Here is a 25379-nt window from a genome sequence, read left to right as displayed (position 1 = left end):
CAGTAATATTTATGATTTTGACATATGATCGTAATGAAAAAATTAGTAACACAAATATCAGTAATCTTCCTTTGTAAGGCTCTTACCTGTGATGATGTGAAGGCACATTGTAGTTGGGTACAAACACTTAAACCATATGCTTTAATCCTGTTTTTTCTCTTACTGAGTAGAGTCACGTATCCACAGCCATAAACACTAGGAACACTGAATCTACAGCATGAGGCTGCTTGAACACTTTGGAGAAGTGATGTCAAACTTCAGTTCTAAGCTCCAACTCAATTCATAGAAATATCTGTACTATACGTATGTACTGTAGTCAGTATAGTGTAGTAAAGGCTTTCTATTTTTATTCTGTACACAGACTACATGTCCGCTACTACAGCCTTTGGTCTAGCATCTTACCTCTTCCCTAAATGGGTCCTGATACAATTTGATGTTGGAAGAGGCCTTCCACAAGCAGCCCTCCGAGCAGCACTACTACCTTTTACCATCGTAAATATTTTGCCCCACCTCCTCTTTAGTACTTTACCCACAGTGCATTAAAGTCAACCCCCATGACACCTGGCAGAAAATGCCTCTTGCCCTTTACAACCACCAGCACTCTTTGCTCTCCACAATCCCGGAGCTCCAGGTCTCTATCTTCATGAAAATCTCAATCAGTGGGCAACCAGGCTCCGCAGTGGGACCGTGTCTGAACATTAACATCAAATACTTGGCCTTGATTTAGTGGAGACCCTGCCTAGCTGAGTGTCTTGCTCCATTACTTATCCCAGAACAGAGAGCCATTTCATCCCTCCTCCCTATCACTCCATCCTATTTGGGATCTTGATGTCTCTATCCGATTCTCTTATCAGCCATTGGTGATACAGAACACCACCTTGGGTAAAGTAGGGCCGGCAATGAATAATTGACAAGCTGAAGGCCATTAAAAGCGTCAGCCTGAAGGGAAGTGGTCATGTGACGTACAGAAAGCTTTTTTGTCACATAACGTTAACAGCCGAGAAGAAGAGTGTGTGAGTCACTTGTTCAGCAGTGTGGGTTCAGATTGATGATGGGAAACCCTGCTTCATAACAAAAGCTTTTGAATAACTGAAAAGTTTGTGTTGTTTATCTCTGAGTTAGCGGTGCTTTGTTAGCAGCTAACCTTAGCACAGTTAGCAACAGTACAATGCAGAGCTTTTAAAGGTAGCATTAAGGGTAATGATCCAGATGACAAGAGCCTTATATTTACATTACAGACCTGGCATACTAGATTATAACCACAAGTGGGCAACTGTATAGCTGTTATCAATGAATATAAGTATTTTACTACCTTTCTCAAAGGAGTGTTTTTTTTCCAAGAGTCAGAACTTGTTTTGTTTCTCATATACACGTGCATATGATACACATTCCTGCCAGTGATGTCGCATTCCACATATCTGCAGATGGTAATAAGATGCCAAGATATGCAACAAATCACCTGCAAAGACAGGGAAGAGGCCACTGAAAAGTATATAACATTAGATGGTTTACAAGGAAACTTGACAGGATACCTCCAATGTAAGCTAAAGTGGTTAATTATTTTCCTTTTCTCTGACTGACGAAAAAAAGGATTGAGGTCACAACAACGACGTTTGTGATTATGCTTGATTTAAGCATAATGTTACTATGTACTGTATACCATAAAGGAACTACAGTTTGATTGATGGAACATTTCATATGGTCTTCCTGAAGTAACAATTCCAGACACTTTAGTGGTTAAAATAAAAAAAAAAATTAGGGCAAATGTATAGATTGCACCTGTTCCCCTGTATTTCTCTGCAGATGTCCAAGTGCTTTATTTCACACAGTAAGAATGGTGTAAGTCCTGTCAAGACACAATCTACTCCTGCATCACACTTACTCAGCTTACTGAAACCTTCAGCTGTACAGTATCTTCTACTTCACCTAGTTAGAATGAGTTGGCCACTGGCAGGATACTACGAAAACAAATCAAAAAGTCAGATTAGAATCCTTGCAAAACACGTGTAGTAATCGTGTTCCTCTTAACGCCTTTCATTTTTTTGATAGGTGGCAAATTGGGACATTGGATAAGCTGGAGTCAGAGAATGTAACTTTTCATTGAAAATGATTAAAATGATTAAGTGATAACCGTGATAATTATCTGTGCATCGTCTAATGGATTCAGCATCATAGCTCTACATAAAACAACATGGTGGCAGTAATTGAAAGAATGTCTCACTATTCAACTAGGACTGTTTTGTTTGGTTGGCAAGACTAATTACATCGTGCTTGAACCAGTTTGCATGTAGAGTACGTATTCACCTACAGCAGTGAAATCAGTATTAGTTGTCAAGATGGTGACGTTGGTGATGACGGGGCTGCTCTGGTTGGTTATGTTGATGCTGGTGTGTCAGCTTAGCTTGTGAACAGGACTCATGACTGATGAATACCATTTTGAAATGTATTACTACAGACCAGAGCTTATGGCCTCAGTGTGGACATTAGTTGTGTTTGTCCTTACGATTTTAGTCAAGTTGGAGGATTTTTAGATGCCCGAAAATATGAAAAACTCAATATTTCACAACTAAATCACAAAAGATAAGGGTAAAACAAAAATGTTGTGCACCAAATGTATCCCTCAAGGGCTCCCTTCCTCCAGGTTGGAAACCACTGCCATGGAAAATGCATCTCTCTAAACTGTTAAACAGATGTTTTCAGACAGCTTAGATTTTTGTGTGATATAGATTTTATTTTATGTGAAATTAAAATATGTGTGTGTGTTGTTGTGTAGAGGTGATCCATCTAACATGACAGTGAAGCTGAGCTGTGTTCGCTACACTCAGTCTTTGTCCTTATCAGTTTATGTTCCATGTCAACACTTAACAGCCTCATGGGTCTTGATGGAGTTACCTAAAGTGATTCCCTACCCATTTGTTGCAGAGTGGATATTTGGATCCTGGCCCGTCCCTCAGAAACCATCCCCACCATCCTCCTGAGATGACAAAAACAGCTTACTCTATTAATCATGCAGGAGACTATACTTGCGTAGTGTAAAGATTCAATTGCAAAGTAAATGGAATAGAGGGAGGTGAATTGCTGTATTGAGGTGCACATAGTCTGACAGGAAACATAGGAAGGGGGAAGCTGGACTGAAGACGGTAAAGAGACGTACTTGGGAAGAGAGTGCCCAGGAAAAATTGGCAACAGCCAGGAGTTTGAAAAGAAGAGGCTTTTTGGTGCCAGTACAATAGAGTTTCAGCAATAATGAAATGTTCCTCTCACAATTTTAAAATTCCAATCCAAGTCAAATACTCCTCTATTAGCTGTCAGAATTTAAGTGGTGCGTTGTATTTGGTGCACAGTTTTGTCTGTTGCCTGTGCAACATCTGGCTGTTGGCAATTTGTTTGTATAAAAAATTACAGAAAACTATCTATGTTGCAAATTCTTAAGACTAGGATTACATTTCTGCAGTGCTTTATCTCAAATTTTAAACTATAGGGATACTGGTGGCGTTGTGTTTCAAATTGTAAAATAATTTTTTGAGCATTTGTTTTTTGAAAAAGTATTTAACGTGCATGTTTTGAGTCCCACAGTTGTCCACTTTCATTGGTTTTATTCTGTTGTATACACTTTTTAGGTGTGCCCCACATTTCCAGCTTGGATATTAAACAGTTCTGTTTGAGACTTAATTTAGTCTTAATCTTTTTATCATACCCTGTAAATAGTTAATACTCACTAAGTCATTGTATTGTGCGTTACAGCCGAAAATGTGTCTTAAATAAAAGTAATCTGCAATGAAAATGCCAAATTATGTATAGCTTTGACCTTTGAGAATTTGTGTTGGCAATTTTTCAATATTTTCTGACATTTTACTGAAAACATGATTAATCAAGGAAAATAACTGGCAGATTCATTAATAATAGAAATCGTAATTAGTTTAGTTGCAGGTGTAGCATAAACGAGCATGGAACCTAACTGCAAGGTAAAAAAAAAAACTGCAACAGATATGCTACCATTTCCCCTCATGTTCATCTGTTTGTACAATCTTGTAAAAAAAAAAGTGATACATTTAGCTCATTCTATTTAAAAAGAACTTCACACACACATCATGATATGTCTCCTTTTTTGAGGATCTATTCTGACATACTGAGAAGCTATCTCAGATGTGGAGCTCAATCACACCTAATCTGACCTTAATGCAATATGGTATTTGGAGTTTGTTAAATATCTAAATGTGTCTCCGCCATTTGTTAGCCAGATCCTAGTCTGTTACATAGGTTTGCTCTACTAATGGAATCTACTAATAGCATGTTATTAGTGTGCTAAATTTTAATCATCATCATAGAACTGACATCAGATCCCTACTGTTGGTCAGTGGTGGTGCTTTGATTATTCCAGAAAACAAAAGCTTCAGTCCAGCAGCTCTAATCCCCTTGCATGTTGAATATTTCATTTCAGACAATTAATAATTTATCCAGAAGCCTTACTTTCCCTTAAAACTCGCAAATATGATAGATGTTACCCAAACTGTGGAACATTCTAAATGTTGGCATCTGGCACGTGACTTTGATCTATTGCTTTGTCTTAAAGCTTGATGACAGGTCTTCCCCTTTGACATAGTCTATGATATTAAACTGAATAACCAAGCATGAGTAATCTATATTCAGTCCATATGTTGAGTTTGAGATGGGAGCAGCCTAGATGGTAAATCACATGAAATGTGTGTGTGTTGACAGAGGAATGGACTGATACTGTGAGAGGTCACTTAATCAGCGCATTTTACAGAGACCTGCTGAGAGATGCAGACCAGGAAGTCATGTAGTTTGGGACTGCAGTGATTAGATGATTGAGCAAAGAATTTTAAGCATTTAATCAATCCAGCTTCTTCAATGTGAGGATTTCTTACTTTTCTTTTTCATTCATGACAGTGAGCGGCTGTGGCTCAGTGAGTAGAGCTGGTGGACCAGTGATCGGAAGGTCACTGGTTCGAATCCCCGGCTCCCCTGGGGCGAACTGAGCCACATGTCAAAGTATCCTTGAGCAAGACACTGAACCCCAGAATTGCTCCTGATGTGCAGTTGGCACCTTGTGTGGCAGCCACTGCCATCAGTAAGGGTCCTGTGATGAGCTGGCAACTCATTCAAGGTGAACCCTGGCCTACGCCCATGAGTATAACTAGATTTGGCCCCAGTAAGCCCCGCAACCCCTCAGGGGGATAAAAGCCGCAACATCCCGTGACTCTCACGGAAAAAGCGGAAAAGAAAACGAACAGTAAATTAAGTCTCTTTGGACTTTTGACCGGACTCAAGAAGCCACTGATAGATGTCGCTTTGGTGACACAATTTTTTGACATTTTACAGACTAAACAAAATAATGGCAGATTAATAAATAAAGGAAATAATCATCAGTTGCCCTGATAATTTTAGAGCCGGTTGGATACAGAAAACACAACTGAGAGATGGATTGGTCTGTTATGAACAGGGCTATTTCGGGACAAATTGAGCTAACTGTGCTAATGCTGTGACTACACTGACAATGTCATGCATTGGTCACTACATGGTGTTAAGTACTGTATGTATTAGCTATTTCAGTTGGTTGCAAGTATAAGGCTCAAAGGGAACAATCTGTGTATTAATCACAATAAAATCCCAAAATGTACCAGAAAGAGCTTTTCAAAGTGTGATTGTTTAATTGCTGCTGACTTCACTAGTAAAATGAAATAACCCTTTTGAAGTACACAGAAACTAGTACAGCATTTAGAAAAGTGTGGTTGCAGAGTGCCCTTTGTGGGTAAGAATTATGGGATCTTTGGCACTGCAAACATACAATATGTTTCAACAACCTAGAAAAACTTGGAGCTGATTATATGACTTTCTAATTCAGATCCCAGCTAAAACAAACATTTTTTGTTGTGTTGTTAGGGTGGAGAGGTCCACAGACCAGGTCATCAAGCCCGTCAACGTGGAGGCCTTGTCCAAGTGGGTGGGGAAAATCCCAGCTGATGTGGTAAGGGACATGGCCGTCATTGCTCCTATGCTGTCCAGACTGGGTTACGATCCCCATGCCAACCCTCCCAACTATGGCCGGCCTGACCCCAAAGTCCTGGACAACACCAGAAGGGTAAGTGCTCATCGGAACATGAAAACATTTTTTTTCCCATGCTCATGATATTTTCCCAGTCATTCTTAATGGGAATCTTTGGTGTTTTTAACAACAAGAACCTTAAATAATTATATTGGATGGAAGTCGAGCAACATTTCACAAATAGGAAAGATTTGACATTTTGGGAAATATTCTTATATGCTGTCTTTGTGATAGTTTGAATGTGAAGTTTGATACCACTCACATGCTTGTACGATAATTATGAAGTTGCAGCGACCAGTTGGTTTGCTTAGCTTATCATAGACACAAAAGCTTTAGTTGAGTCACTGGCCAAACAAAACATCCAGCACATAACCCCCTAAAGTCCCCCTGTTAACACACACTGTACAGATTAAATACACAAGCAGGGGTTCATTAATTTAGCTAATTTAGCTAACTGGCTGCTGGCATTCATCTAAAGAGGCAGCCCATCAGTTGAACATGTCAGGGTCTATGTATAGTATTTGTCATGAAAAATCTGTTGTGTAACATTGAAATCAGGGATATTTTATCTGGGGACACTTAACATAGTGATCAAACCGGGTCTAGACGTCCTATGATTAACAAGTTGGTGTTACACAAATGTGTATCTGCAGGGTTTAGGAGACAGACAGGAACATTTCATTTTGCATTTCTTAGTGTGTGTGTGTGTGTGTGTGTGTGTGTGTGTGTGTGTGTGTGTGTGTGTGTGTGTGTGTCTGTGTGTGTGTGTGTGTGAGACAGAGACAGGGAGACAGACAGACAGGGAGACAGACAGACAGGGAGACAGACAGACAGAGAGACAGACAGAGACCTCTTTACTTTAGCAATGTCCTTGCAAGACGTCAAACCGTTCTTATATCTAGGGAAGGCATTTGCTATTTTTGGAGCAGAATATATTTTATTGAAATGTTTTCCTCAAGCTGAGCTATCAGGTGACATGCTCTGGAGCTCCTCTCCGTGGGTGTGTGGTGTATGTGTGAGCTAGAGGACACCATTCTCTGTTTCATTTTTATCTGTCAAGGTCTGTGGAGGCGAGGTTTCAAGGTCCTCCTGGTACTTACTGTAGATGCCCAGTTTTTCTGAGTATTGAATTGGGCAATAAATAGGTGCTAACATCAGTGGGTCATGATGGCACTAATTTTGAGACATTGGTAAATTACTGTAAATCGTCAGGAGTGCTTGGAGGAAGATGACCTCGCATTGTGCAATATCCTCGAGATATTAGCAGAGAATCTAGGAAAAGAGCAGCAGTAGTTTGCATTAGTTTGAAATTCCCTCCTGTGATGACTTGATGGTTCCTTTGTATTGTATACAGCCATTGATGCAGTGGAGATGTAAAAAAAGGGTTGCTTTGTACAAGTGATTTGGTATAGTCTGATAAGCAGTTTAGTGGTGACACAGACCGAACAATATCTGTCCATTGACTGCAAATTGTATTTTCCATCTTTGACCTCTCCCCTGTTGGACTGCTATCAAAACATTTCTGTCTGATTTGTTGCTGTAAGGCACAACACCAGGAATTCTTCCCAGGTATTTAGGTATTTTTTTGAAAACATGTTGCCTGTCCAGCCACAGTGTCTGTTATTGTCCAGCCCAAAAACTTAGTCATAGTCTGGTTATTTCCAGGAAAAGCTGACATTAAATAGAGGTTTACCAAAGAGGACTAAAGTTTACCAAAGAGGACTAAAGTTTACCAAAGAGGACTAAAGTATTTCTCTATTTCCAGCTAGATACTAGATACTTCCAGCCAGCAAATGTATTAACTTACCTTGAAATTAAGCTGTTGTGTGTCTATGAGACACTGATTGCTTCATGGCTGTTCTGCACAATTACAGCCTCCATACTATATGGCCAAATATTATTTTTATGTATCACTACTTATCAGATGACATGTACAGTAACAACAATATGTATTTGATAATATCAACCAATATTTCAGTCTAGAATATCTAGTGTGGTCTAGTTATAGACTTACCTTATGCCCCAGATAGACTATTGCTTTGAAATGGTTTAACTTCAACTAACCAGTCAGCAATACCTACAGAAACTGAAGCCAGTCGAGAGCTCAAAATCATCTTTCCAACCCAGAAAAGCCCTGTGTCGTTCTTTGCTAGTCTTTCAGTGAAATCAGCTCTCCACTTCTGATATAAGTGATGCCCGAGCAGCAACACTAACCTCTTTTGTTTTGAAAAGGAGAAGTTGCTGCTCTCTCTGGTCGTCACACTTCAACCACACCCAAAGCTGCAAGTACTTCCTTATAGGATGCTGAGTGTTTAAACCATTGTGTTTTGGACAAAAGCACACAGCTTGAAGTCTGCCAAGATGGATTTGTGAGATCAAAATTGACACAGAACTGGGCTGGCCGGTACAGAGCCCTGCTATTGACCTTATCCATCACCTTTGGGATAAAACATTGACTGCAAGCCAAGCCTTATCATCCAACAGTGTTGGACCTGACTAAGGCCCCTGTGACTAAATGGGAGAAACTCCCTGCTCAGAGCATCCATTATATAATGGAAAGCCTGAAACCCCAAAAACAGGAAAATGATGCCTCTTGCAGTAGCAGATTAATATTCATAGTTTTGAAACAACTCTGCTGTCTTATTTAGGTGTCAACATACTGCTGGCCAGCTGGTGTCAATTTACTGGTAACCTAATATTTCATAGCTGGGTATTTAAACAATGACAGCGTCAAGCTATGACTAGATAAGATAAGATTGACCCAATGTGGGACATATTGTACTCTAAGGAAATTGAAAAAAAGATGGTATTTACAAAGCAAAAATACTATGACTCAGGTTCCAAATCAGCAAAACGTCTGGCGAGAAAGCTACAAAAACAACAAATGGATAACCTAAAATAAGGGTTTCTGATTCAAAGATGATAAAACTAAAAATAACTGAAGCTAGTCATCTCATCAGCAGTGCTTGTGCTGTATGTGTGTTTGGCATCATTTGTTTCTGTGTCAGAAACAGGAGGTCCTCTTTCGGCCTGTAATTTATCACGCTGCAATGAAGTTTCTGCAAAGCATCAACACTATTTCCCATTTCAGCTGAAAGTGTTTCCATGGTCACAAAAAGCAGTGACTTGTACTGTACATCAGCATAACCACACTACACCCAGGGGCGAGAATTTGCACACTCAGTGAAACCTAAATATCCAAGGCCGACTGTTCACTGTGTGGGGACAGGCTGTAGCAGAATACAGACATGTGAGCATGTCTGTATAAAGGAGCACCAGCACTATCAGAATGAATGTGTAAATACAAAAATGTGTTATCTGTTTTGTTCCTGATTTCTTTGAGGACATTACACAAACACACATATCCAAAGTGATGGTTTACTACTAAATGTTGCTCAGTAGGTTATGTGGTTTAATTTTCTCTCTGGGGAAAAGTTAAGAGCCATTCCAGTAGAGCTTATTTGGTTGGTATGTAACCCAGTTTGCAGTGTTAGCTACTCTTCCCTACTTTCCTGAAACATTTGGATTGCTTTTCCATTTGTTTGAGGGGAACCAAAAAGGGGGACGAGGATGCAAAGAAAGAATGAATTTGATGCAGTTCGTCACGTTGTCAGGACTGTTATGACTCAAACGGAAAACATTTGCAGTGTTAGATGTGAGAGAAGAGGGGGAAGTTCTTTTTTTTCGCATGGGTATTTGGTTGGAAAAATGTGTCTGACCACAAACAGAGATGGAAACTACAGACAAGGTGGCAGAGTTGCAAAATACCTCTTCATATGCTCTCCATGAGGTCCATATTATAAAGTAATGGTATCTTGTATCTTGTTCATATAATGGCTGATGTAGCTTACTTTACTCTTCATCCATACTTGACTAGATGTTGACCTTATGATTCAAAGTTACCACTGTAGTCATAACTACCTCTGAACATCAGGAGTCAGTTATAGTGCAAACCTTGTTTGCCTTTGATGCATTTATAGCTAAGATTGTTCAAATCTCTACAGACGTATCAGAGACATTGGTTTGGGTTTACCCAAGGATGATGGGAATAGGTGTTTTTATTGGTTGGACTCAATAGTCTTACATGTTCTCGCCTTGCTTGCCTTTAATTTCGGAATCACATGAGAAGGGTATCTGTCTCATATCTGTGCATCCATCACAGAGACGGGTAATGGCCATGTTTGATCTAGCTTAGTCTATCAACTCCAACACTGTAATGACCAGGCTGGTTGCATAAACAATGTGTATGACACTTCCAACAAATGAACATAACATGCAGTCAAAACAAATCACCGTCTCAGTTTTCTATAGCCAGAATATCTGCTCTGATTTTCGTGGGAATGTTTCCACTACCACACAATTGAAAGGTAAAATTCCACTACTACTTCTTTGCTGTTCTTTTCTCTGATGGACTGTTGAAGTAGACAGACATATTTTTGTGCAAATAGGTGATTAAGGACAATTGGTATGGCCTTATCCACCCCAACAAAAGCTATAACTCATGTTGCATTATTGACTGCACTGAGGAGGTTATGCTTTTGTCCATGTCCGGTTTTTGGTTGGTTCTTAAGCAGCATTGCCCAAAAACTTCTGAATGGATTTTCACCAAACCTGAATGGAGGTTGGGTCTTTGGCCTACAGTAGACCCCATTGTGTTGATCTTTCTCAGGGTATAATGCATGGAAATATTTAGGTAGCTGGTAATTACAAGTATGGTCTGATGCAGAGCCTGATAAAAAAAAATACAATTACAGATTTAGCCGATTTGAATATGTTTTATTTGGTATTGGATTAGACTTGATTGAATTAAAGGATACTGTTGGCCCTTGGTGGAGGTATGCTCTCCAGTCCGTGCCATCTAGTTTACATTATGTCACCTAAGGAAGAGCCATGTGAAGTAAGTTTTACAATCAGCATTGCCATCTAGTTTACGGCATAATTCTAATAGTATGTTCACATCGCGTTGATCTGTTGGGCATTAAGGTTATGCGACAATTTCAAAACAGATATCAGAGGACAATAAATACCACAATCTCTGCAATTAAACTGAAAAGTAGCTTGTCACCTTCAAGATCAATCTCAGTCTAAGCTTTTTGTTCAGTTCTGTACCTTGCCTTTTAATCTTGAGTCTTTAAATATTTATAAATACTGTTACAACCCTAAGATATTTACCTTCAATTATTCAATATTGTTTAAAAGTGCGAATCAAATGTACTCTTTAGCGAGAAAAGTGCAACAAACTGGTATTAAATGTATATAAAGGAAGTGTACCTTTATATACATTTAATACCAGTTTGTTGCACGTTTCTTGCTAAAGAGTACATTTGATGGCAGCTTCAGTGACCCTCTCCAGCATTTCTCTTGAGAAAATTTACCGTTTGTTGTCCCCCCAATAGTGAAGTGAGATATCTGCCCCTGATCTGGTTCCTTGATGTTTGAGATATTGCTTGCAGTCATTGTTGTCATTGTCATTGCAGTCTGTTGTTGATCATTTGCAATATTCCAACTGTTCCTATAACCACACTGGCTCAATGTAAGTGATCTGCAAAGCAGCACATCCCTCAAAATGTTTGGCTGTTGTTGAGCATTTATATTGTATGTAACCAGTTTTCTATCATGGTTGCCATATGTCAGTGTGCTGGTTGGATATCAGTGCTGTTCCATCCCAGTTGTCACCATGTTGTGTATGTTAATGCTTTTCAGTTGTGCCTCTGGTTCTGTTGACATACTTGGATGCAGTAAATATTCATGTCTCTGAGTGCTGATTCTTCCTCCCCCTCTCTGCTCCCTGAAATAGTTAACACTCCTCACAATAGGCTTACGTGTCCTGATGACAACATGTGCGTGTCGAAGTCCATTTACTCAGATTTATGCTGTGTACATCTGCAGGTTATTAGTGTGATCCCCCCTGCATCAAACCCAGCTGCAGAGTTTACATTATTGTTTGCTTGGCCCCCGCTTCCCTCCCTTCTGGGCTGGAGTTCCTGCATACAGAGGAGGATCTCCCAATAGCCTCTGGCCAGTAAGTTTAAACATGTCAGTGTGCATAAGGTCAGCATTCTCAAAAGTTGTAATCTGGTTTAACCCTGCAGCATCTGCATTTTGTTTTGTTTCTTTAATTGAGCATTATGGTTTAACTGCCCTCTAGACTGAGGTACTTAAGCTCAGTAGTTTTGGAGAACCGGCTGCAGTATGTCCGTAGCATTACTTTTTTTGACTATTTTTTAACAGCTGCCTAGTTGCACATAAAACAGACATGGAGCAACATTAACATTCAACAAATTCAAGTCCAGTATATCCAGTAATATGAAAAAAACATTCAAGTTAGTTTACATAACTTGGCAACAACAGGATAATAGTAAACGCTTAAACATGGTGGGACATCAACACAGACAGTGATGAGTCATTTATTCAGCAATGACTCAGTAATGTCTTTTTCACAGCAGTCTATCTGAAGTTTAACATTATCTAACATTAGCTATTATACAATGTGCTATTCCTTCTTTTTAAAGGTTACATAATCTAAAAAACTCTTCTGTGTCTGACAAGTCTGGCTAGTTTTTTTAGAGCAGAAGTGGACAACTTGCAGAATTATGGTATTTGAGTTCTACTTGTACTTATATAAATTACTCAAGCTCTGGGTATTATTAGGAAGACGATTCCTCTTTGAATACTGGGGATCTGCTGTATCCCCCCCAACACACACACACATCTGGCAACCATCCCTGAACTGAACTGAACTGTATGATGAAGCCACATGTGGAAATGCTCTCTGCTGTCTTAAATTTTCACCCAGCCCCTTCCAAATATTTACCCTGTGTCTCATCTCGTCTTCAGCCTTGATTTCAACACAGAATATGCAGCCTGGATCAAGCTGCTCAGCAAAGAAAAACTTTGGAAGCAGTCATAGGACACAATGTTTGTTTGTACTGTTGAGACGATGTGGATGATTGAGGAAGCTTGACCTGTTGAGAGCAGCCTTATCTCTGTGGTGCCCTGTGGTAATCTTTCTAAGCTGTGGTCCTTTGACCTGTGGTCAGAGCGGTCGGTGCATTTCTCCTAAAACCTCTGCATTTCTATTGACTTAACCCAGAAAGCTTCCAGGGATTCATTTGCAGACATGCAGAGGTAGAGAGGAGGTTTGTGCGTGTTGGCTCATTTTTGTTCACTACCCTTGCAGTTGCTGCATATGAAGGCTATTAATAACTATCTGCAGTCACAGAGTTCTTTTACCTGACCCAAAAGCATCAGGTTCCAGGTTGGTTTTAGAAATTCTGTTGTAGAAAGCCAATATTGCCATTGTGGTTTGAATTGTGATTTTGAATAAATGTCATGACTGCTTTTGTGGTCTACACACAATGGTATTCATTTATATATGATTTTACCAGGCACATCACAGACATATTTACATGAATAGAATATGAAAAAAGATTGCTGTTGGTTGTTGCTGTGGTCCTAAGGGTCTCTTTAAGTAAGGTAAAGAAAAAATGTCCAATTTAAGGTAATGCAAGGTAATGCAATTTTTCACAAGGGCTCGAGGCATTACTAAATAATATTCATGTATAATTGTAACATTTAAAAGTAGTATTTTTTTTCATCGATCGTTACATAATTGACACTTCATGTTAATATTGGCTAACTGCTCTCGAGACATCTTTTTTGTTGCTAGGCAAATTCACAGAATTAACTACATCACAACTGAATAAAGTTGCCAGAAAAAGTGCAGAACTCAATAAGGCTTGCTTGGGGCAAGTCAAATGCCAGGTTGGTAAATCTAAAACTGACTGGCTTAATTGGGCAAGTGGTGAAAAATGATTAAACACATTGTTTTGAGCAATTGCTCTTCCTGCTGTAACACACCATAAACCAGGGGTCCGTAACCTGTGGCTCTGGAGCCACATGCGCTTCTTTTGCCACTCTGCAGTGGCTCCCTATGGCTTTGACATTTTACATGAAAAATAATTTTTAATAATGTCATTATTGTTTAGCCCTACAGTGATTCTTACATTCTCTGACAGTAAAATGTACAGCCTACACACAGATTTGTATCTATCTGTTCTGTAAAGTTGTGATTAATTGAATGATGCTGAGTTAATATCATGTGTTTTTTGCTCAAGCTTGGGGGTTGATCGCTGTATGTGGCTGAGGATGAAAAAGAAGGACTAAAATAAGATTTAACTGTACCGTGTTTTAAACATTTTACTGCTTTTAAATGATTGTATTTCATAAATGCACCAAAACATGGCATCATTGAAATGGAAATGCAAAGTTCAAGTACCCTATACTTTAAGCATATTACACAGAGTTGACACATCATGTGAAAATATGATGGGGGAAAAAATGACTCTTTCGATAGTAAAGATTGCTGTACCCTGCCCTAAACATTACCTTTGACCTGAATTCTGACCCAAATGCTCAACCAGGCTCGCAAAACCCCCCCAAAAACCAAACATGAATGTTGAACCCTGTAGGAGGGGAATTTAATGATTGTGAGCTTAAAATTTGGCATGCTATTGCTTATTGACCTTTGTACTTGTGTCTTGCACTTTTAGCATTTCTTATGATTTTGATTTAAAAACGACAATTGTTCACTCTAGGACTAGGGCTCAGGAGGTTTTTGGTTATTAATGTTATTTTTTAAAGAATTTGTCAGTTTCTCTTTTTCTTCTTTTGGCTGACCAGCAGTCTGTATCCAATGGCTTATTTTGCCTCAGTTTTACAACTCTATCACAGAATCTGAGGAAAGAAAATTATAAAAGTACTATATACCCTTGCCGTACCCAAGCGTCTTTATGGAAATGACATCTCCACTAATGACTTTGTTAGCACCTGGACTTTTGCTCTTCACTGCTTCAGCTCTGACTGCTGCTCAGTAGAGGCTGTTCCAGCTTGCTGTAAATGAGGCTCTTTGGGCTTGTTCTCTTGAAGCCGCAATCAATAGCTTTTAAGTGGCTTTGCAGTTGTGCTGATCCCTGGTGAGAAATGGATATTGGGATCAATATGTTCTCAGTCTCTCCACAGTAACAATTATGAGATGAGTTAGTAGAGGGATGTGAAACGAATGTCTGTAGAGTTTTTCGTGCAGCGTGTTTTGCTTTGGGTCTGTGGCTGGAAATCTTCCCTCATATTGATGTGAGGACCATTAATGATGTGCAGGCTAATCATATTGTAGGCGAAACGTATTATATTAATTCAGGACCACTGTCTGTGCTCGGCCATCATTGCACTCTTTGACTCCCAGACCTCAACAAAGACTTATATTCATGAAGCCACTGGCTGGATGAACATGGAAAGAAGACAGTTTTATTAATGATCACCTCACATGAAGTGTTTCTTGATTGATGCCTGTTACTCCTTAGTTTGTGTTTGCTAGATCTATTCAAACTTTCTTTTTTGATTCATAACAGAGACATAATGCTAGTTAAGTGGTTCTTCTCAAGTTGACATACAATGGTTAAGGCCTCATAATTCTTAGAACACTGTGTTTTTGGATCATTTTGTGAGAGATCTGTGGTCTCTTTCTGAAATACATCCCAAAATGCTGGATCGAGTATCAGCAAATACTGAAATCTTTGGATTGATCCAAATACCAGGTAATTTATTAGCCCTAAATCCTAAATCAAGGCACTGCTACCTCACAGCAGTGTCCTGTACCCCCGTATGCAACAGACTAGTTTTTTTTTCACGTAGGTAGGCAGTACCCGTTAATGGAAAGTTACTTATGATACTTCAAGCAAATGCCAGCAAACTTACTTCGGACCTTTGCAGATCTACAGTCGTGGTCAGAAGTTTACATCCACTTGTAAAGAACATGTCTATCACTGCAGTCTTCATTTCCAATGATGTCTCCAGCTCTCATTTTTCTGAGGGGGGGGGGGCTGCGGCTCCTTAAAGAGGTGACGGTACACGTCATGTTGATGACGTCGGTGTTTCCCAGGTGTTCCCCTGTCTATCTAAACCCGCGGACAGTTTATAATCATATGGATGCTGTTATAATGTGTAATGATTGAGATCCTGACCCACCAAACATCCTGGGAAGTGACGGAGTGAAGTTTTTTGCGCTAAATGACATAATTATACATAATCACCATCAGTAAACAGGACGCTGTCTGACTCTGTCACTCGCGGGGATGAAGGCTGTTTTCTGGGGGAAAGTTCCCTGAAGTCTCGGTCAGGAGGGCTGGCGGTCGCAGTGATTTATTTTCGTCACAAACACTCGTGAGTTAAAGTCTTTGCCGATGACAAACGCTGTTTTCTGAGCAGAAATGTGACGAAGAGTTGGGAGGACAGGCGGAGGACGGACAGGAGGACAGACGCTTCTCCACGTACAGCTGTTGTATTTGTTTTCCTCATATAAGTTGCTAAAGACAGTTACAGCGTTACTTTTGTTCGATCATGTAACGTTGCTTTGTGGGACATTTCTCTGTATTTACTCGCTCCGCGCCTCCGGATTATCTGTTCACACTGTGACGGCTCACCAATAATGCGGCCCCGATACTACCGCCACATACCGCCGGTGGGACCCGCCGTCAGCGGGACGGAGAGGGTCAGTGGCGGCCACATAAGGCCAGTGGCACCCGCCATCAGTGGGACGGAGAGGGTCAGCGGCGGCCACATAAGGCCGGTGGCACTTGCTGTCGGCGGGAGGAGAGGATGCAAGCCGGGGACGGAGAGGGTCGGTTCGGCCCCAGTGACCAGCATCAATGGACTCTGCAGAAATCCAGACATTACCTGGTGACAGTTGCTGAAACTATCAGGGGTAAAGTGGACACTGCAGAGAGGTGTTGGTGGTGATGTTTAACTCTCCACAGTACCGTTAGCTCCTCTTGACAAAATCGATCCACCGTTTCCTTACGTTGTCATCCTGAGGAAACTTAAATAAGCTAACAGCGCCGTCACCCTGCACACTGTGGCATCCAGGAAAGATGCAGAGCGATGTGGAGGAGACATGACTGGTTAGCTGACTGGTTGGCTGGTTAGCTAGCTGCAAACTATTGTAAGCAATGCTATCCACGACTGGAGAGAGAGTGGGAGAACCGCTGAAGCTGACGCACTGAACGTATTTATACCACTTCCGCAGCAGGGCCGGGTTTATGTAAATCCTCGCGGCCATGATTTTCATGATTTCTGACCTGGCCATTAAATCCTGAACACAGAAATGTTGAAAAACAGTTTGTGAGCCTAGCTCCAAAATTAAATTCTAAATGGTCGAATGGCTTTTACACGTTTTAAGTAAACACATTTATGACCTCTTTAATGTGTTTAGAAGAAAATGGCAGATTTTTCTTTACACAGACTTTAAAGGTCTTCTGAAAATGTGACCAAATCTTCTGGCTCAATAATATGCATACATTCTAAACCTGATATTTTAGACCTGACTTGAGGTAAGTCCTTGGAGTTTTAATGTTTTGATTGTCTGTAAATATTCAAATTAATATTAATATATAATATTAAATATTAGAAATTCTTCACATTCTAGTGTTTGAAAATTGTACTATATATTGTCTTTTATCTCCAAGTCAATCTTTGATGATCAGTTGTTTTTTTTTTTTTTTAATCACTGCAGTCCTAGTAGTGGATCCCCCCACCTTCACAAACAGCAGAGCATGTATACACACGTGGTCTCCTGAAGACTGTCAGTGTGCAGTTCAGATAGAAGCATTTTGTTTTAGGTAACTATCCCTGGAAAGTTTCCACCCACAGAGGGTAGAAGTAGCTTAAGTGCTGAGTGTCGTGGCTCGACACTGGCAGTTTTTCAGACGCACTGGGCTGTTACCGCGTTTAACTCCCTGGGACCGGGGCTTTGTGACAGGGAGCTGCAACCATAATACTGAGGCTGAACCACTGCATGCTTTAGTTTGGCAGTACCACACTGGACTGACCTGCTGCTTGTACCAGCAGGCACCTTGGCTGACCTGACTGTGCTGGTCTCCCCCCAGCTGGGCTCTGGCCGGCTCTGCTGAGGCATGCTGTGGCAGGTTTCAGGGTTTCTCCTCACCTACACAGTTGTCTTGTCAATGTTGAATCTTTATACTTCAGTGGTTGGGGGAGAAGTTGAAATATTGTCTGTGGTTGTTGCAGCCAGATGTCACTGGGATTTTCTGAAAAACTGTGATGTTTATGACTTTTTCAAAATTTAAATGTGTAATAGATTGAATGAAATAAAAAAAAAAACTGAAAGAAACAAAGTTTCTATAAATATGTTATTTTGATTATTCTCTATCTAAAACTAAAGACATTTGTGTGGGGAGGGCTGCTGCTCAGAGCCAGATACTGTGGAGGAATAAACACCCAGAGTCACATCAGGTTCTGTTCTGATCCGGAGCTGCTTACCGACGAGTGCTCAGAGATTACTTCTTAAACTTTTGGTATTAAGAAGTGGATTTATCTCCACTGCTGTTTATCAACCTGACTGCTGCAGTGATCCCCAGAGGTGACCTCCATTGTCAGGTGTTTATGTTCTGAAATGGTGACTGCTGACTGGAGCTGGAAGGGAAATGTACTTTACTTCATGAACGTAATGTACAGAGAAGAGAGGGGAAAGTTTAATGTTCTGAATACAAACACGCACACACAGTGTGCAGTAAAGTCATCTGGCTGTTTTGGGTAAGTAACATGAAAAAACCAAAATGGTCTGAAGGAAACTCTTTTCATTGATCATGAACACGCCAATAAACAACCTCCCTTGCTAATGAAAATCTATCATATGTTATGTTTTAAAGTTTTTTTGCGATCAGTCCTGTTTACTGACATCTTTCCTCACTTTATCCCAGAAGTTACAGCGACAGGCGACCACATGAAACTCACTCAAGAAAACTGAATTACTATGTTAGTCCGACTATGATGGGATCTTTAAGATGCATGTATACACCTTAGTCTGACTAAAATCGGACCGGATCGGATTCCTCATAGTGGAATTAAAGCACCCAGATTATTCGATTGATAGTCGCATTACTCCTGCATGTATACGTTCCAGCGGATCGGATCGGATTTTGCGTTCTGCGCAGGCTCGAGATTTTTCTCCGGGGCCGTGAGCCGGAAGTAGACAGACGGCGGCGGCGGCGTCTTTCCTCCGAAATCACCGCAAGAAAGAGAGAAAGAGCGCCATTGTGCATCTAGTTTGTGTAATTATCATGTACACCATATATGAAGTTTACAAAGATGTAGCTTCGTCTCGCTCTTCGTACACCATCTTTCTTGAATGCCGAGGCAGCTGGTGACGTAAAGAAGTCAGCCGGAGCTGTTTCTGTTACCACTAGTTGAAATGGGTACAGCGCCACCTATCGGACCGGGTATGACATGCTCCGGCCCAATAATCCGATTTTCTCACTGGCATGTTTACTCGGATAATTGCAGTTGTCTGATTGAGTAGCAGATTGGAACTATGGCTGTAATCTGACTAAGCTGTGCATGTAAACGTACTGACTGTTATCTAGAGACAAATTTGTTAAATCTCTGGGTTTTACCTTGTTGTAAAATTTGGGATAATGTTAGTACACAAACAAAGTATTTAAAAAGGTCTTGTCGACATTTTAATGCAGAACTCTTCACTATTATATCTTGAATGGATACCAAAAAATGAGAAGTTTTTAGTTATGCTGACATTATTAGTGCTTTTTTTTTTTTTTTTACTTTCTTATATTAAATGTGTATTCTACACTAGTATAGACATATCATTTCAAGCTAAACAAGAAAATGTGTCCCTAATTAAAAAGTCAAAGTGGTGGTTGAACCAGATGTGCTAACTTCCTGTAGTTGTCATTAGAAACCAGCTCCCTGTTCAGAGGAAAGAATGCAATGGAACAGAAGTGTGCTCCTCTGAAAGAGGGCAGTTTGCGTCTTTACTCTGAGAAGATGACAGGAATGCAGAAAAGAGTCATTCTGTCAGCTGTGTAGGGACTGAGGCCTGTATTGGCAGCCAGAAGTCCCTTTGATGGTGCTGAGCAGTATTTCTCCTTGTTTTATCTGACTCAATAGAAGAGACTGTAAATCTTCCCCCTTATGAATATTCCACTGCTCTTGAGCATTTCACCAGATTCTTCAGAGGTAATGGACCTTGAGGTCAGAGTCTGCTGGACAAGAGCAGGCTGGCTTCATGTTACTGCAGTGATCCCATCGCCCCGACATGAGGTCTGGCCTTCATCTCTGTCTGTCTCTCTCTGAAGGACACATTGATCTGTAGCGTGCAGAGCAGACGGCTCAGGCTCAGCTGTACACTTCCTTATCATACTCCACGTGGGTTTATTACCCTGAGTGTGTGACTACAGGGCATTCTGCTCCACTTCGCTTTTGTGCTCTGCCCTGTTCTGTCTGAGCAGGAGGTTTGGACATTCTCCGAGCAGTCTGGCCCGGAGCCTCTGTATGCTGAGGAAATCTGCAAAATGGCACCCAGGAGGAAATCAGAAACATGCGCTCGCCTCTCTGTCTCTGCTGTTGGAAATAATTTGAGATTACGTTCGGTTTCTGGCCCTGCGTTGACTTCAGGCAAACACGCAAGCATGCACGAATGCACGCAGGGGGATTAAGGCAGGGGTTTTATGTTGTGGGAAAGTTTTAATCACTGAAGCCCAGAAGGTGGGTACAGGACTTTTGACCCAGTCAACGCAAAGTTAAATGAATGATTTTCATTGATCATCTGGTTATAGTTATTTAAGTCTGTGAAAAAAAGCCTAAAATAAACATTCATAGCTGGATTGTGCAACTTTTTGACATTAGAATAACAAGTCCATACAGAAATGGACTTTTATGTGGATCGTTGACCCGTGTTCTACCTGAATCTTCTGCTCGCCTGCGGTTGTGTTTGATGTTAGGATGTTTGAGGTGTAGTCGAGTTCGGTGGTGACCAAGAAGGGAAGTCAAAACATCACCAGCAGCACAAAGCAGTGAGAAACCACGGAACTCTACACTGCACACAGAACTCTACACTGCACACAGAACTCTACACTGCACACAGAACTCTACACTGCACACAGAACTCTACACTGCACACAGAACTCTACACTGCACACAGAATGCAGAACTAAACACGATTTTTCATATCTATCTATCTATCTATCTATCTATCTAGCTATCTAGCTATATCTATCTATATCTATATCTATATCTATATCTATATAGATATATAGATATAGATATATATACAAAAAAGATGCAAAGATTGTGCACTGATGCAAACCCTGAGGGAGAGCATTCCAAAGGCCACATGGAGGGGCCTGCCACCCATAGTGCAGAGCCTGGAGGGGGAGAGGAGACAGTAGTGATGAAAGCTTTAAGGAGAAGGAGATAAAGAGGGCAGGTTTTGAAGGAGCTGCTAACCGTCAACCGCCAGTGTCTCTGCTGCCCCCTGCTGGACTGTAGTGACCTGTTTCATGTCTGATGTTCAGCTTCTCTCCTTCGTCACACTGTTGTTACTCTCAGCCCAAGCTTCCCTCCACATGCTTCTTTATCTCTGGCTGACAGAGCAAGCCTGTGCTACAGTGCTGTTTCCATTCTACATGAAGGAGGTGACCTCCTGTGTAAGTTTCTGTGGAAATAAGACATGTTAGTAATTCTACTGAAGGATCCACGAGTAGTCCATTTATGTGTTGACTGTGTGGCTGAGGCCAGCAAGAGAGGGTGAGCCCGAGTTTCTTTTCCTGGAAAGACACGTCCAACACCAAAACACACACACACACACACACACACACACACACACACACACACACACACACACACACACACACACACACACACACACACACTACTCCTGTTCTCTTTTCACCACTCAGTTTGGTCCCATGTCAGGCCCCTGGGGGGTAACTTTATGACATCAGGAACAGAGCATGACATTCCTGGCATTCCTCCAAAAGTCTCCACCTTTTAGGATGGATGCATGGTGTAATGTCAAACAGAAATCCCCAAGTCACACACACTGAGGTGGATTATATTGGTCAGACTGTGATAGCGCAGCATGGATTTTAAGCAGTGACAATCATGCTTAAATACATGTACAGTGATGCCATAATCTAATTCACAGTGATTTAATAAGTGAAGTGATCCAGTAAGTCTTCAGCAGCAGATGCATTCATGCAGACTAAATGAATCTGTGGAGCTCTAAACCTCTAAAGCTGCTGCTTTGTTTTTCCAGGTCTTTAAAGGTGAATTTCAGCTACCAGATTTCCTTAAAGAACAGTCACAGGTACAGTAACATTTCTGCCTGTTGTTGAGCTTCTTTTTTTTTTTTTTTTTTCTCAGATTCAGCCTTCTTTAGTTTCTGATTTGAGTTCAACCATCTGCAGCTCAGTGGAAGATCTCCTTATAGATTTCCATCTGCTCACAGTTACTCATCTCTTGTTTTTGACCTGAGTTTCTCGCCATATACCACAGCCTTTTGTTGCTTTCTGGTCTCAGCTTCATGATCGTCTTCATATTTTGGGTCTTTAGTGGTTCTTTTGTTTGTTAGTTTATTTGTGTTGTCTTACTGTCTCTCGGTTTAAAAGCCTGATGTCGGCTAAAGAGCACCTCTGCCCTCCTCTGGTAGTTAGACAAACCTACATCTAGTTTTAGAAACACAAGAAGAGTGCATCTGTCTCGAGTTTGTTGTAATGCCTTTTGATCAACACAATTCAACGTCCTTGTTCACTGAAACCTGTTGGTGAGTGAGGCAGCTGACTGTGGCCATCTTGTGGTATTTCCTCATTTTGCCACAGAGCTGCTCATCATCCTGAGAGACGATCCTGTAACTGCTGTCTGTGATCTGTCCTTTTGTTCCTCCGTACAGATTCAGAAGTCTGCAGAGAGACCCAACCCCAGTTAGGAGCAGAGGGCGTGCCAGCAGCACAACACAGGTACAACTGGACGTGACACATTCACATTTTACATAGAAAATCCCTAATGAGATTATGAAATATGACACATTGTAGCACTCTAAATGAAACTTGATGGTAAAAATGCTGCTTACACATGAAAAGTTCAGTAAATATCATCAGAGATGCACCGAACAACCGCCCAGAGCCCAGAATCACACCGGCCATGTTCACCGGCCTTCTTAACTATTGGCAGACTGTTAATGCTGGTCTGCTGGTTGTGATCATCCACAAGAAACATTCCACCATTTACTCAACAAGGCTTTAATTAGCTTCACTGTAGGGAAGATCACTTTTAAGAACCAGAGGGATTAGAGTCAGACCAATTCTAGACTTTTAAGGAAGATGTAACTATCACAACTATTGTTGTAAAGCATTCAATACAGTCAGTGAATGAAAGAATTGTGGCCGTCATGTCCATCTCTGCTTGGACGAAGTCCAATGTCGACACTGTTTGTGTGTGACATCAAACATACCTTATCTTTGGCATTTCTCTACTGTGATTTCCTGTAACTGTTCTGTGATCAGGTTCCAGTAAGTATAAACTTGAATGCTTGTGTGACAAACCGAGTATCGTGTCTTATGGGAGAAACTACACACTAGTACATTTGATGAGTTGTCTATTTTCTGTTGAAATGACAAACAAATGTAAATGTAGAAATGTAGTAACTTTAGAATGATCAGTTATTATTCATTAGAGGGGAGAGGATGTCAGAAAGCAGCAAACGACACAAAGAGATCCAGTTGACTGTGACATAAAACAGAAGAGCAAGACGTCGTCAAATTTCAGTTCAACATTTTTGCTTGAAAAAGATGTTAACAATGAATTAATTATAAGAATTGCTGACGATTAAAGAAATAGTTCAACACCTTGGCAAGTTTGTATTTCCCTGTCTTGTTGAGAGTTAGATGGAAAGACTCAGAGTGCTGCATGGCACACAGAAACAGCTGGCACACTGCAGGGCTCCTACAGCTGTTTATTCAATGCACCAAAGTAGTGAGGTTTAGCAACACTGCTCTTCATGGATCAACTGTCAGCAGCAAGGTGAATTAGGATGATGAAGTGTAAACTGTTCCTTTAAATGTCAGAGTGTGGACTGGTTTGTGGGAGACAGACTCAGACTCAGAGCATTCAGCTCATAGGAAAATATGTGTGACTGACTCATTGAGGGTTATTAAATGAAATGATGAATGAAGTGTTTCCTCAGAGTCACAGAGGGAACATTGACCAACTGTGCTCTGATTGGAACAGGACTGGGTGCCATGGGACAGAAAATCATGGACCCCGTCTCACCATCTCACCAGCTGTGTTGGGCCTGGGCACCTTTCAAAGGTCACGTGACCCCAGCAGACCAGAGTCAGACGCTCCTCCTGCGGGCTGCCACCACTCCTCGTCTATGGAGAACTCGTGGCCTTCGATGTTGTACTGTACAGAAAGAAAAATACTAATACTTCTCACACTCACAGAATGTCTGCTGATTGTTACTTTTTCGTGTCACATCATGCTCATCGATTTTTAGAAATGATTTCTGGCTATTTAGAAAACAAAACTCTGTGATTCTGTTGTAAGAAACTGCAGTGAACTGAAATCGCAAGACGTATTTATGAATGGAAAATTAGCTTTTGGAAGATGCAATACCTATTTTAATGTTACATATTTTTTTTTTCATGCCTTTGTATTGTGCAATGTCATGGGTACTGATCAGTTTGAAGTATCAACCGTGATAAACGATGCTTTTTTAAAAACCTGGTGTCCCTGTTTTTCTTTTTAGAGAAGCATTAATGTCACTGTTCAACCCAATATCACCAAAGATAAGAGAGGAGCGTCGAGGAAAAACTAACTGATCATTCAAATGAAATTTAAAAAAAGTTGTGTAAAGATGTTGTCAGGTGATGTGTCCATGTTCTACAGTCAGATCCCCTCTCACATGCTCTAACATGTGAACATTATTGGGTCACAACAATAGGTCAACTATCAACTTTGACCCTATTTACTCACTATGGAGGCACCCACCATCAGAAACATTATCGTAGGTTTATTCTCCTGCACCAAAGCACTGACTTACAATCTGGAGTTGGTCCCACAGCACTGTGTGGTAGAAACCCACTGCTCCTCAGGGACTGGTGAAATGCAAAGGAATGAGTTTCACTACATTGTGCTGAGAATGAGTATATGAGAGGAAAAAATGGTCTTTTTAGTGTTAAATTGGTAAGTGTCAACAAGCTGAAACTTTTAGCTGTTGTGAAAAATAAACTTTTATCTGGGAAACAAAATCTTTGATTCTCGCACAAGACAGTCACATCCAGATTCTCACACACTGCCACTGCTCAAACACTCATTCACTGTCAGTGTGATCGGTGTTGCTTCAATTTCCACATCTTCAACCTGCAGTCCTCTTCTGAAACCAGTCCATGGATGTTGCGTGTCAAGGTCCACTCGTCCTCAGACTTAGCCTGTCTGATAAGGC

At 40.8% G+C, this 25379-nt stretch overlaps 1 protein-coding gene across 2 annotated transcripts in view; it reads left to right on the top strand.

The window, feature by feature from the left end:
• The window catches only part of tpst1 (tyrosylprotein sulfotransferase 1), a 47107-nt gene extending 22450 nt beyond the window's left edge, over positions 1 to 24657 (top strand). Inside the window, exons 3-6 of one of the 2 annotated variants that reach the window (XM_030399589.1) lie at positions 5905 to 6103; positions 22194 to 22244; positions 22827 to 22893; positions 24164 to 24657. In XM_030399589.1, coding sequence (XP_030255449.1) covers positions 5905 to 6103; positions 22194 to 22244; positions 22827 to 22862 — 286 coding nt within the window. In that variant the 3' untranslated portion in view covers positions 22863 to 22893; positions 24164 to 24657. The remainder of the gene's footprint in view (positions 1 to 5904; positions 6104 to 22193; positions 22245 to 22826; positions 22894 to 24163) is intronic. The other variant, XM_030399597.1, reaches the window with a different exon arrangement.
• Positions 24658 to 25379: the final 722 nt, after the last annotated feature.

The sequence above is a fragment of the Sparus aurata genome, chromosome 2 (genome assembly GCF_900880675.1).
Source record: "Sparus aurata chromosome 2, fSpaAur1.1, whole genome shotgun sequence".
Classification (NCBI taxonomy): Eukaryota; Metazoa; Chordata; class Actinopteri; order Spariformes; family Sparidae; genus Sparus; species Sparus aurata.
Note: the sequence above shows the minus strand (reverse complement) of the source record. Positions and strands in the feature narration are given on the sequence as shown.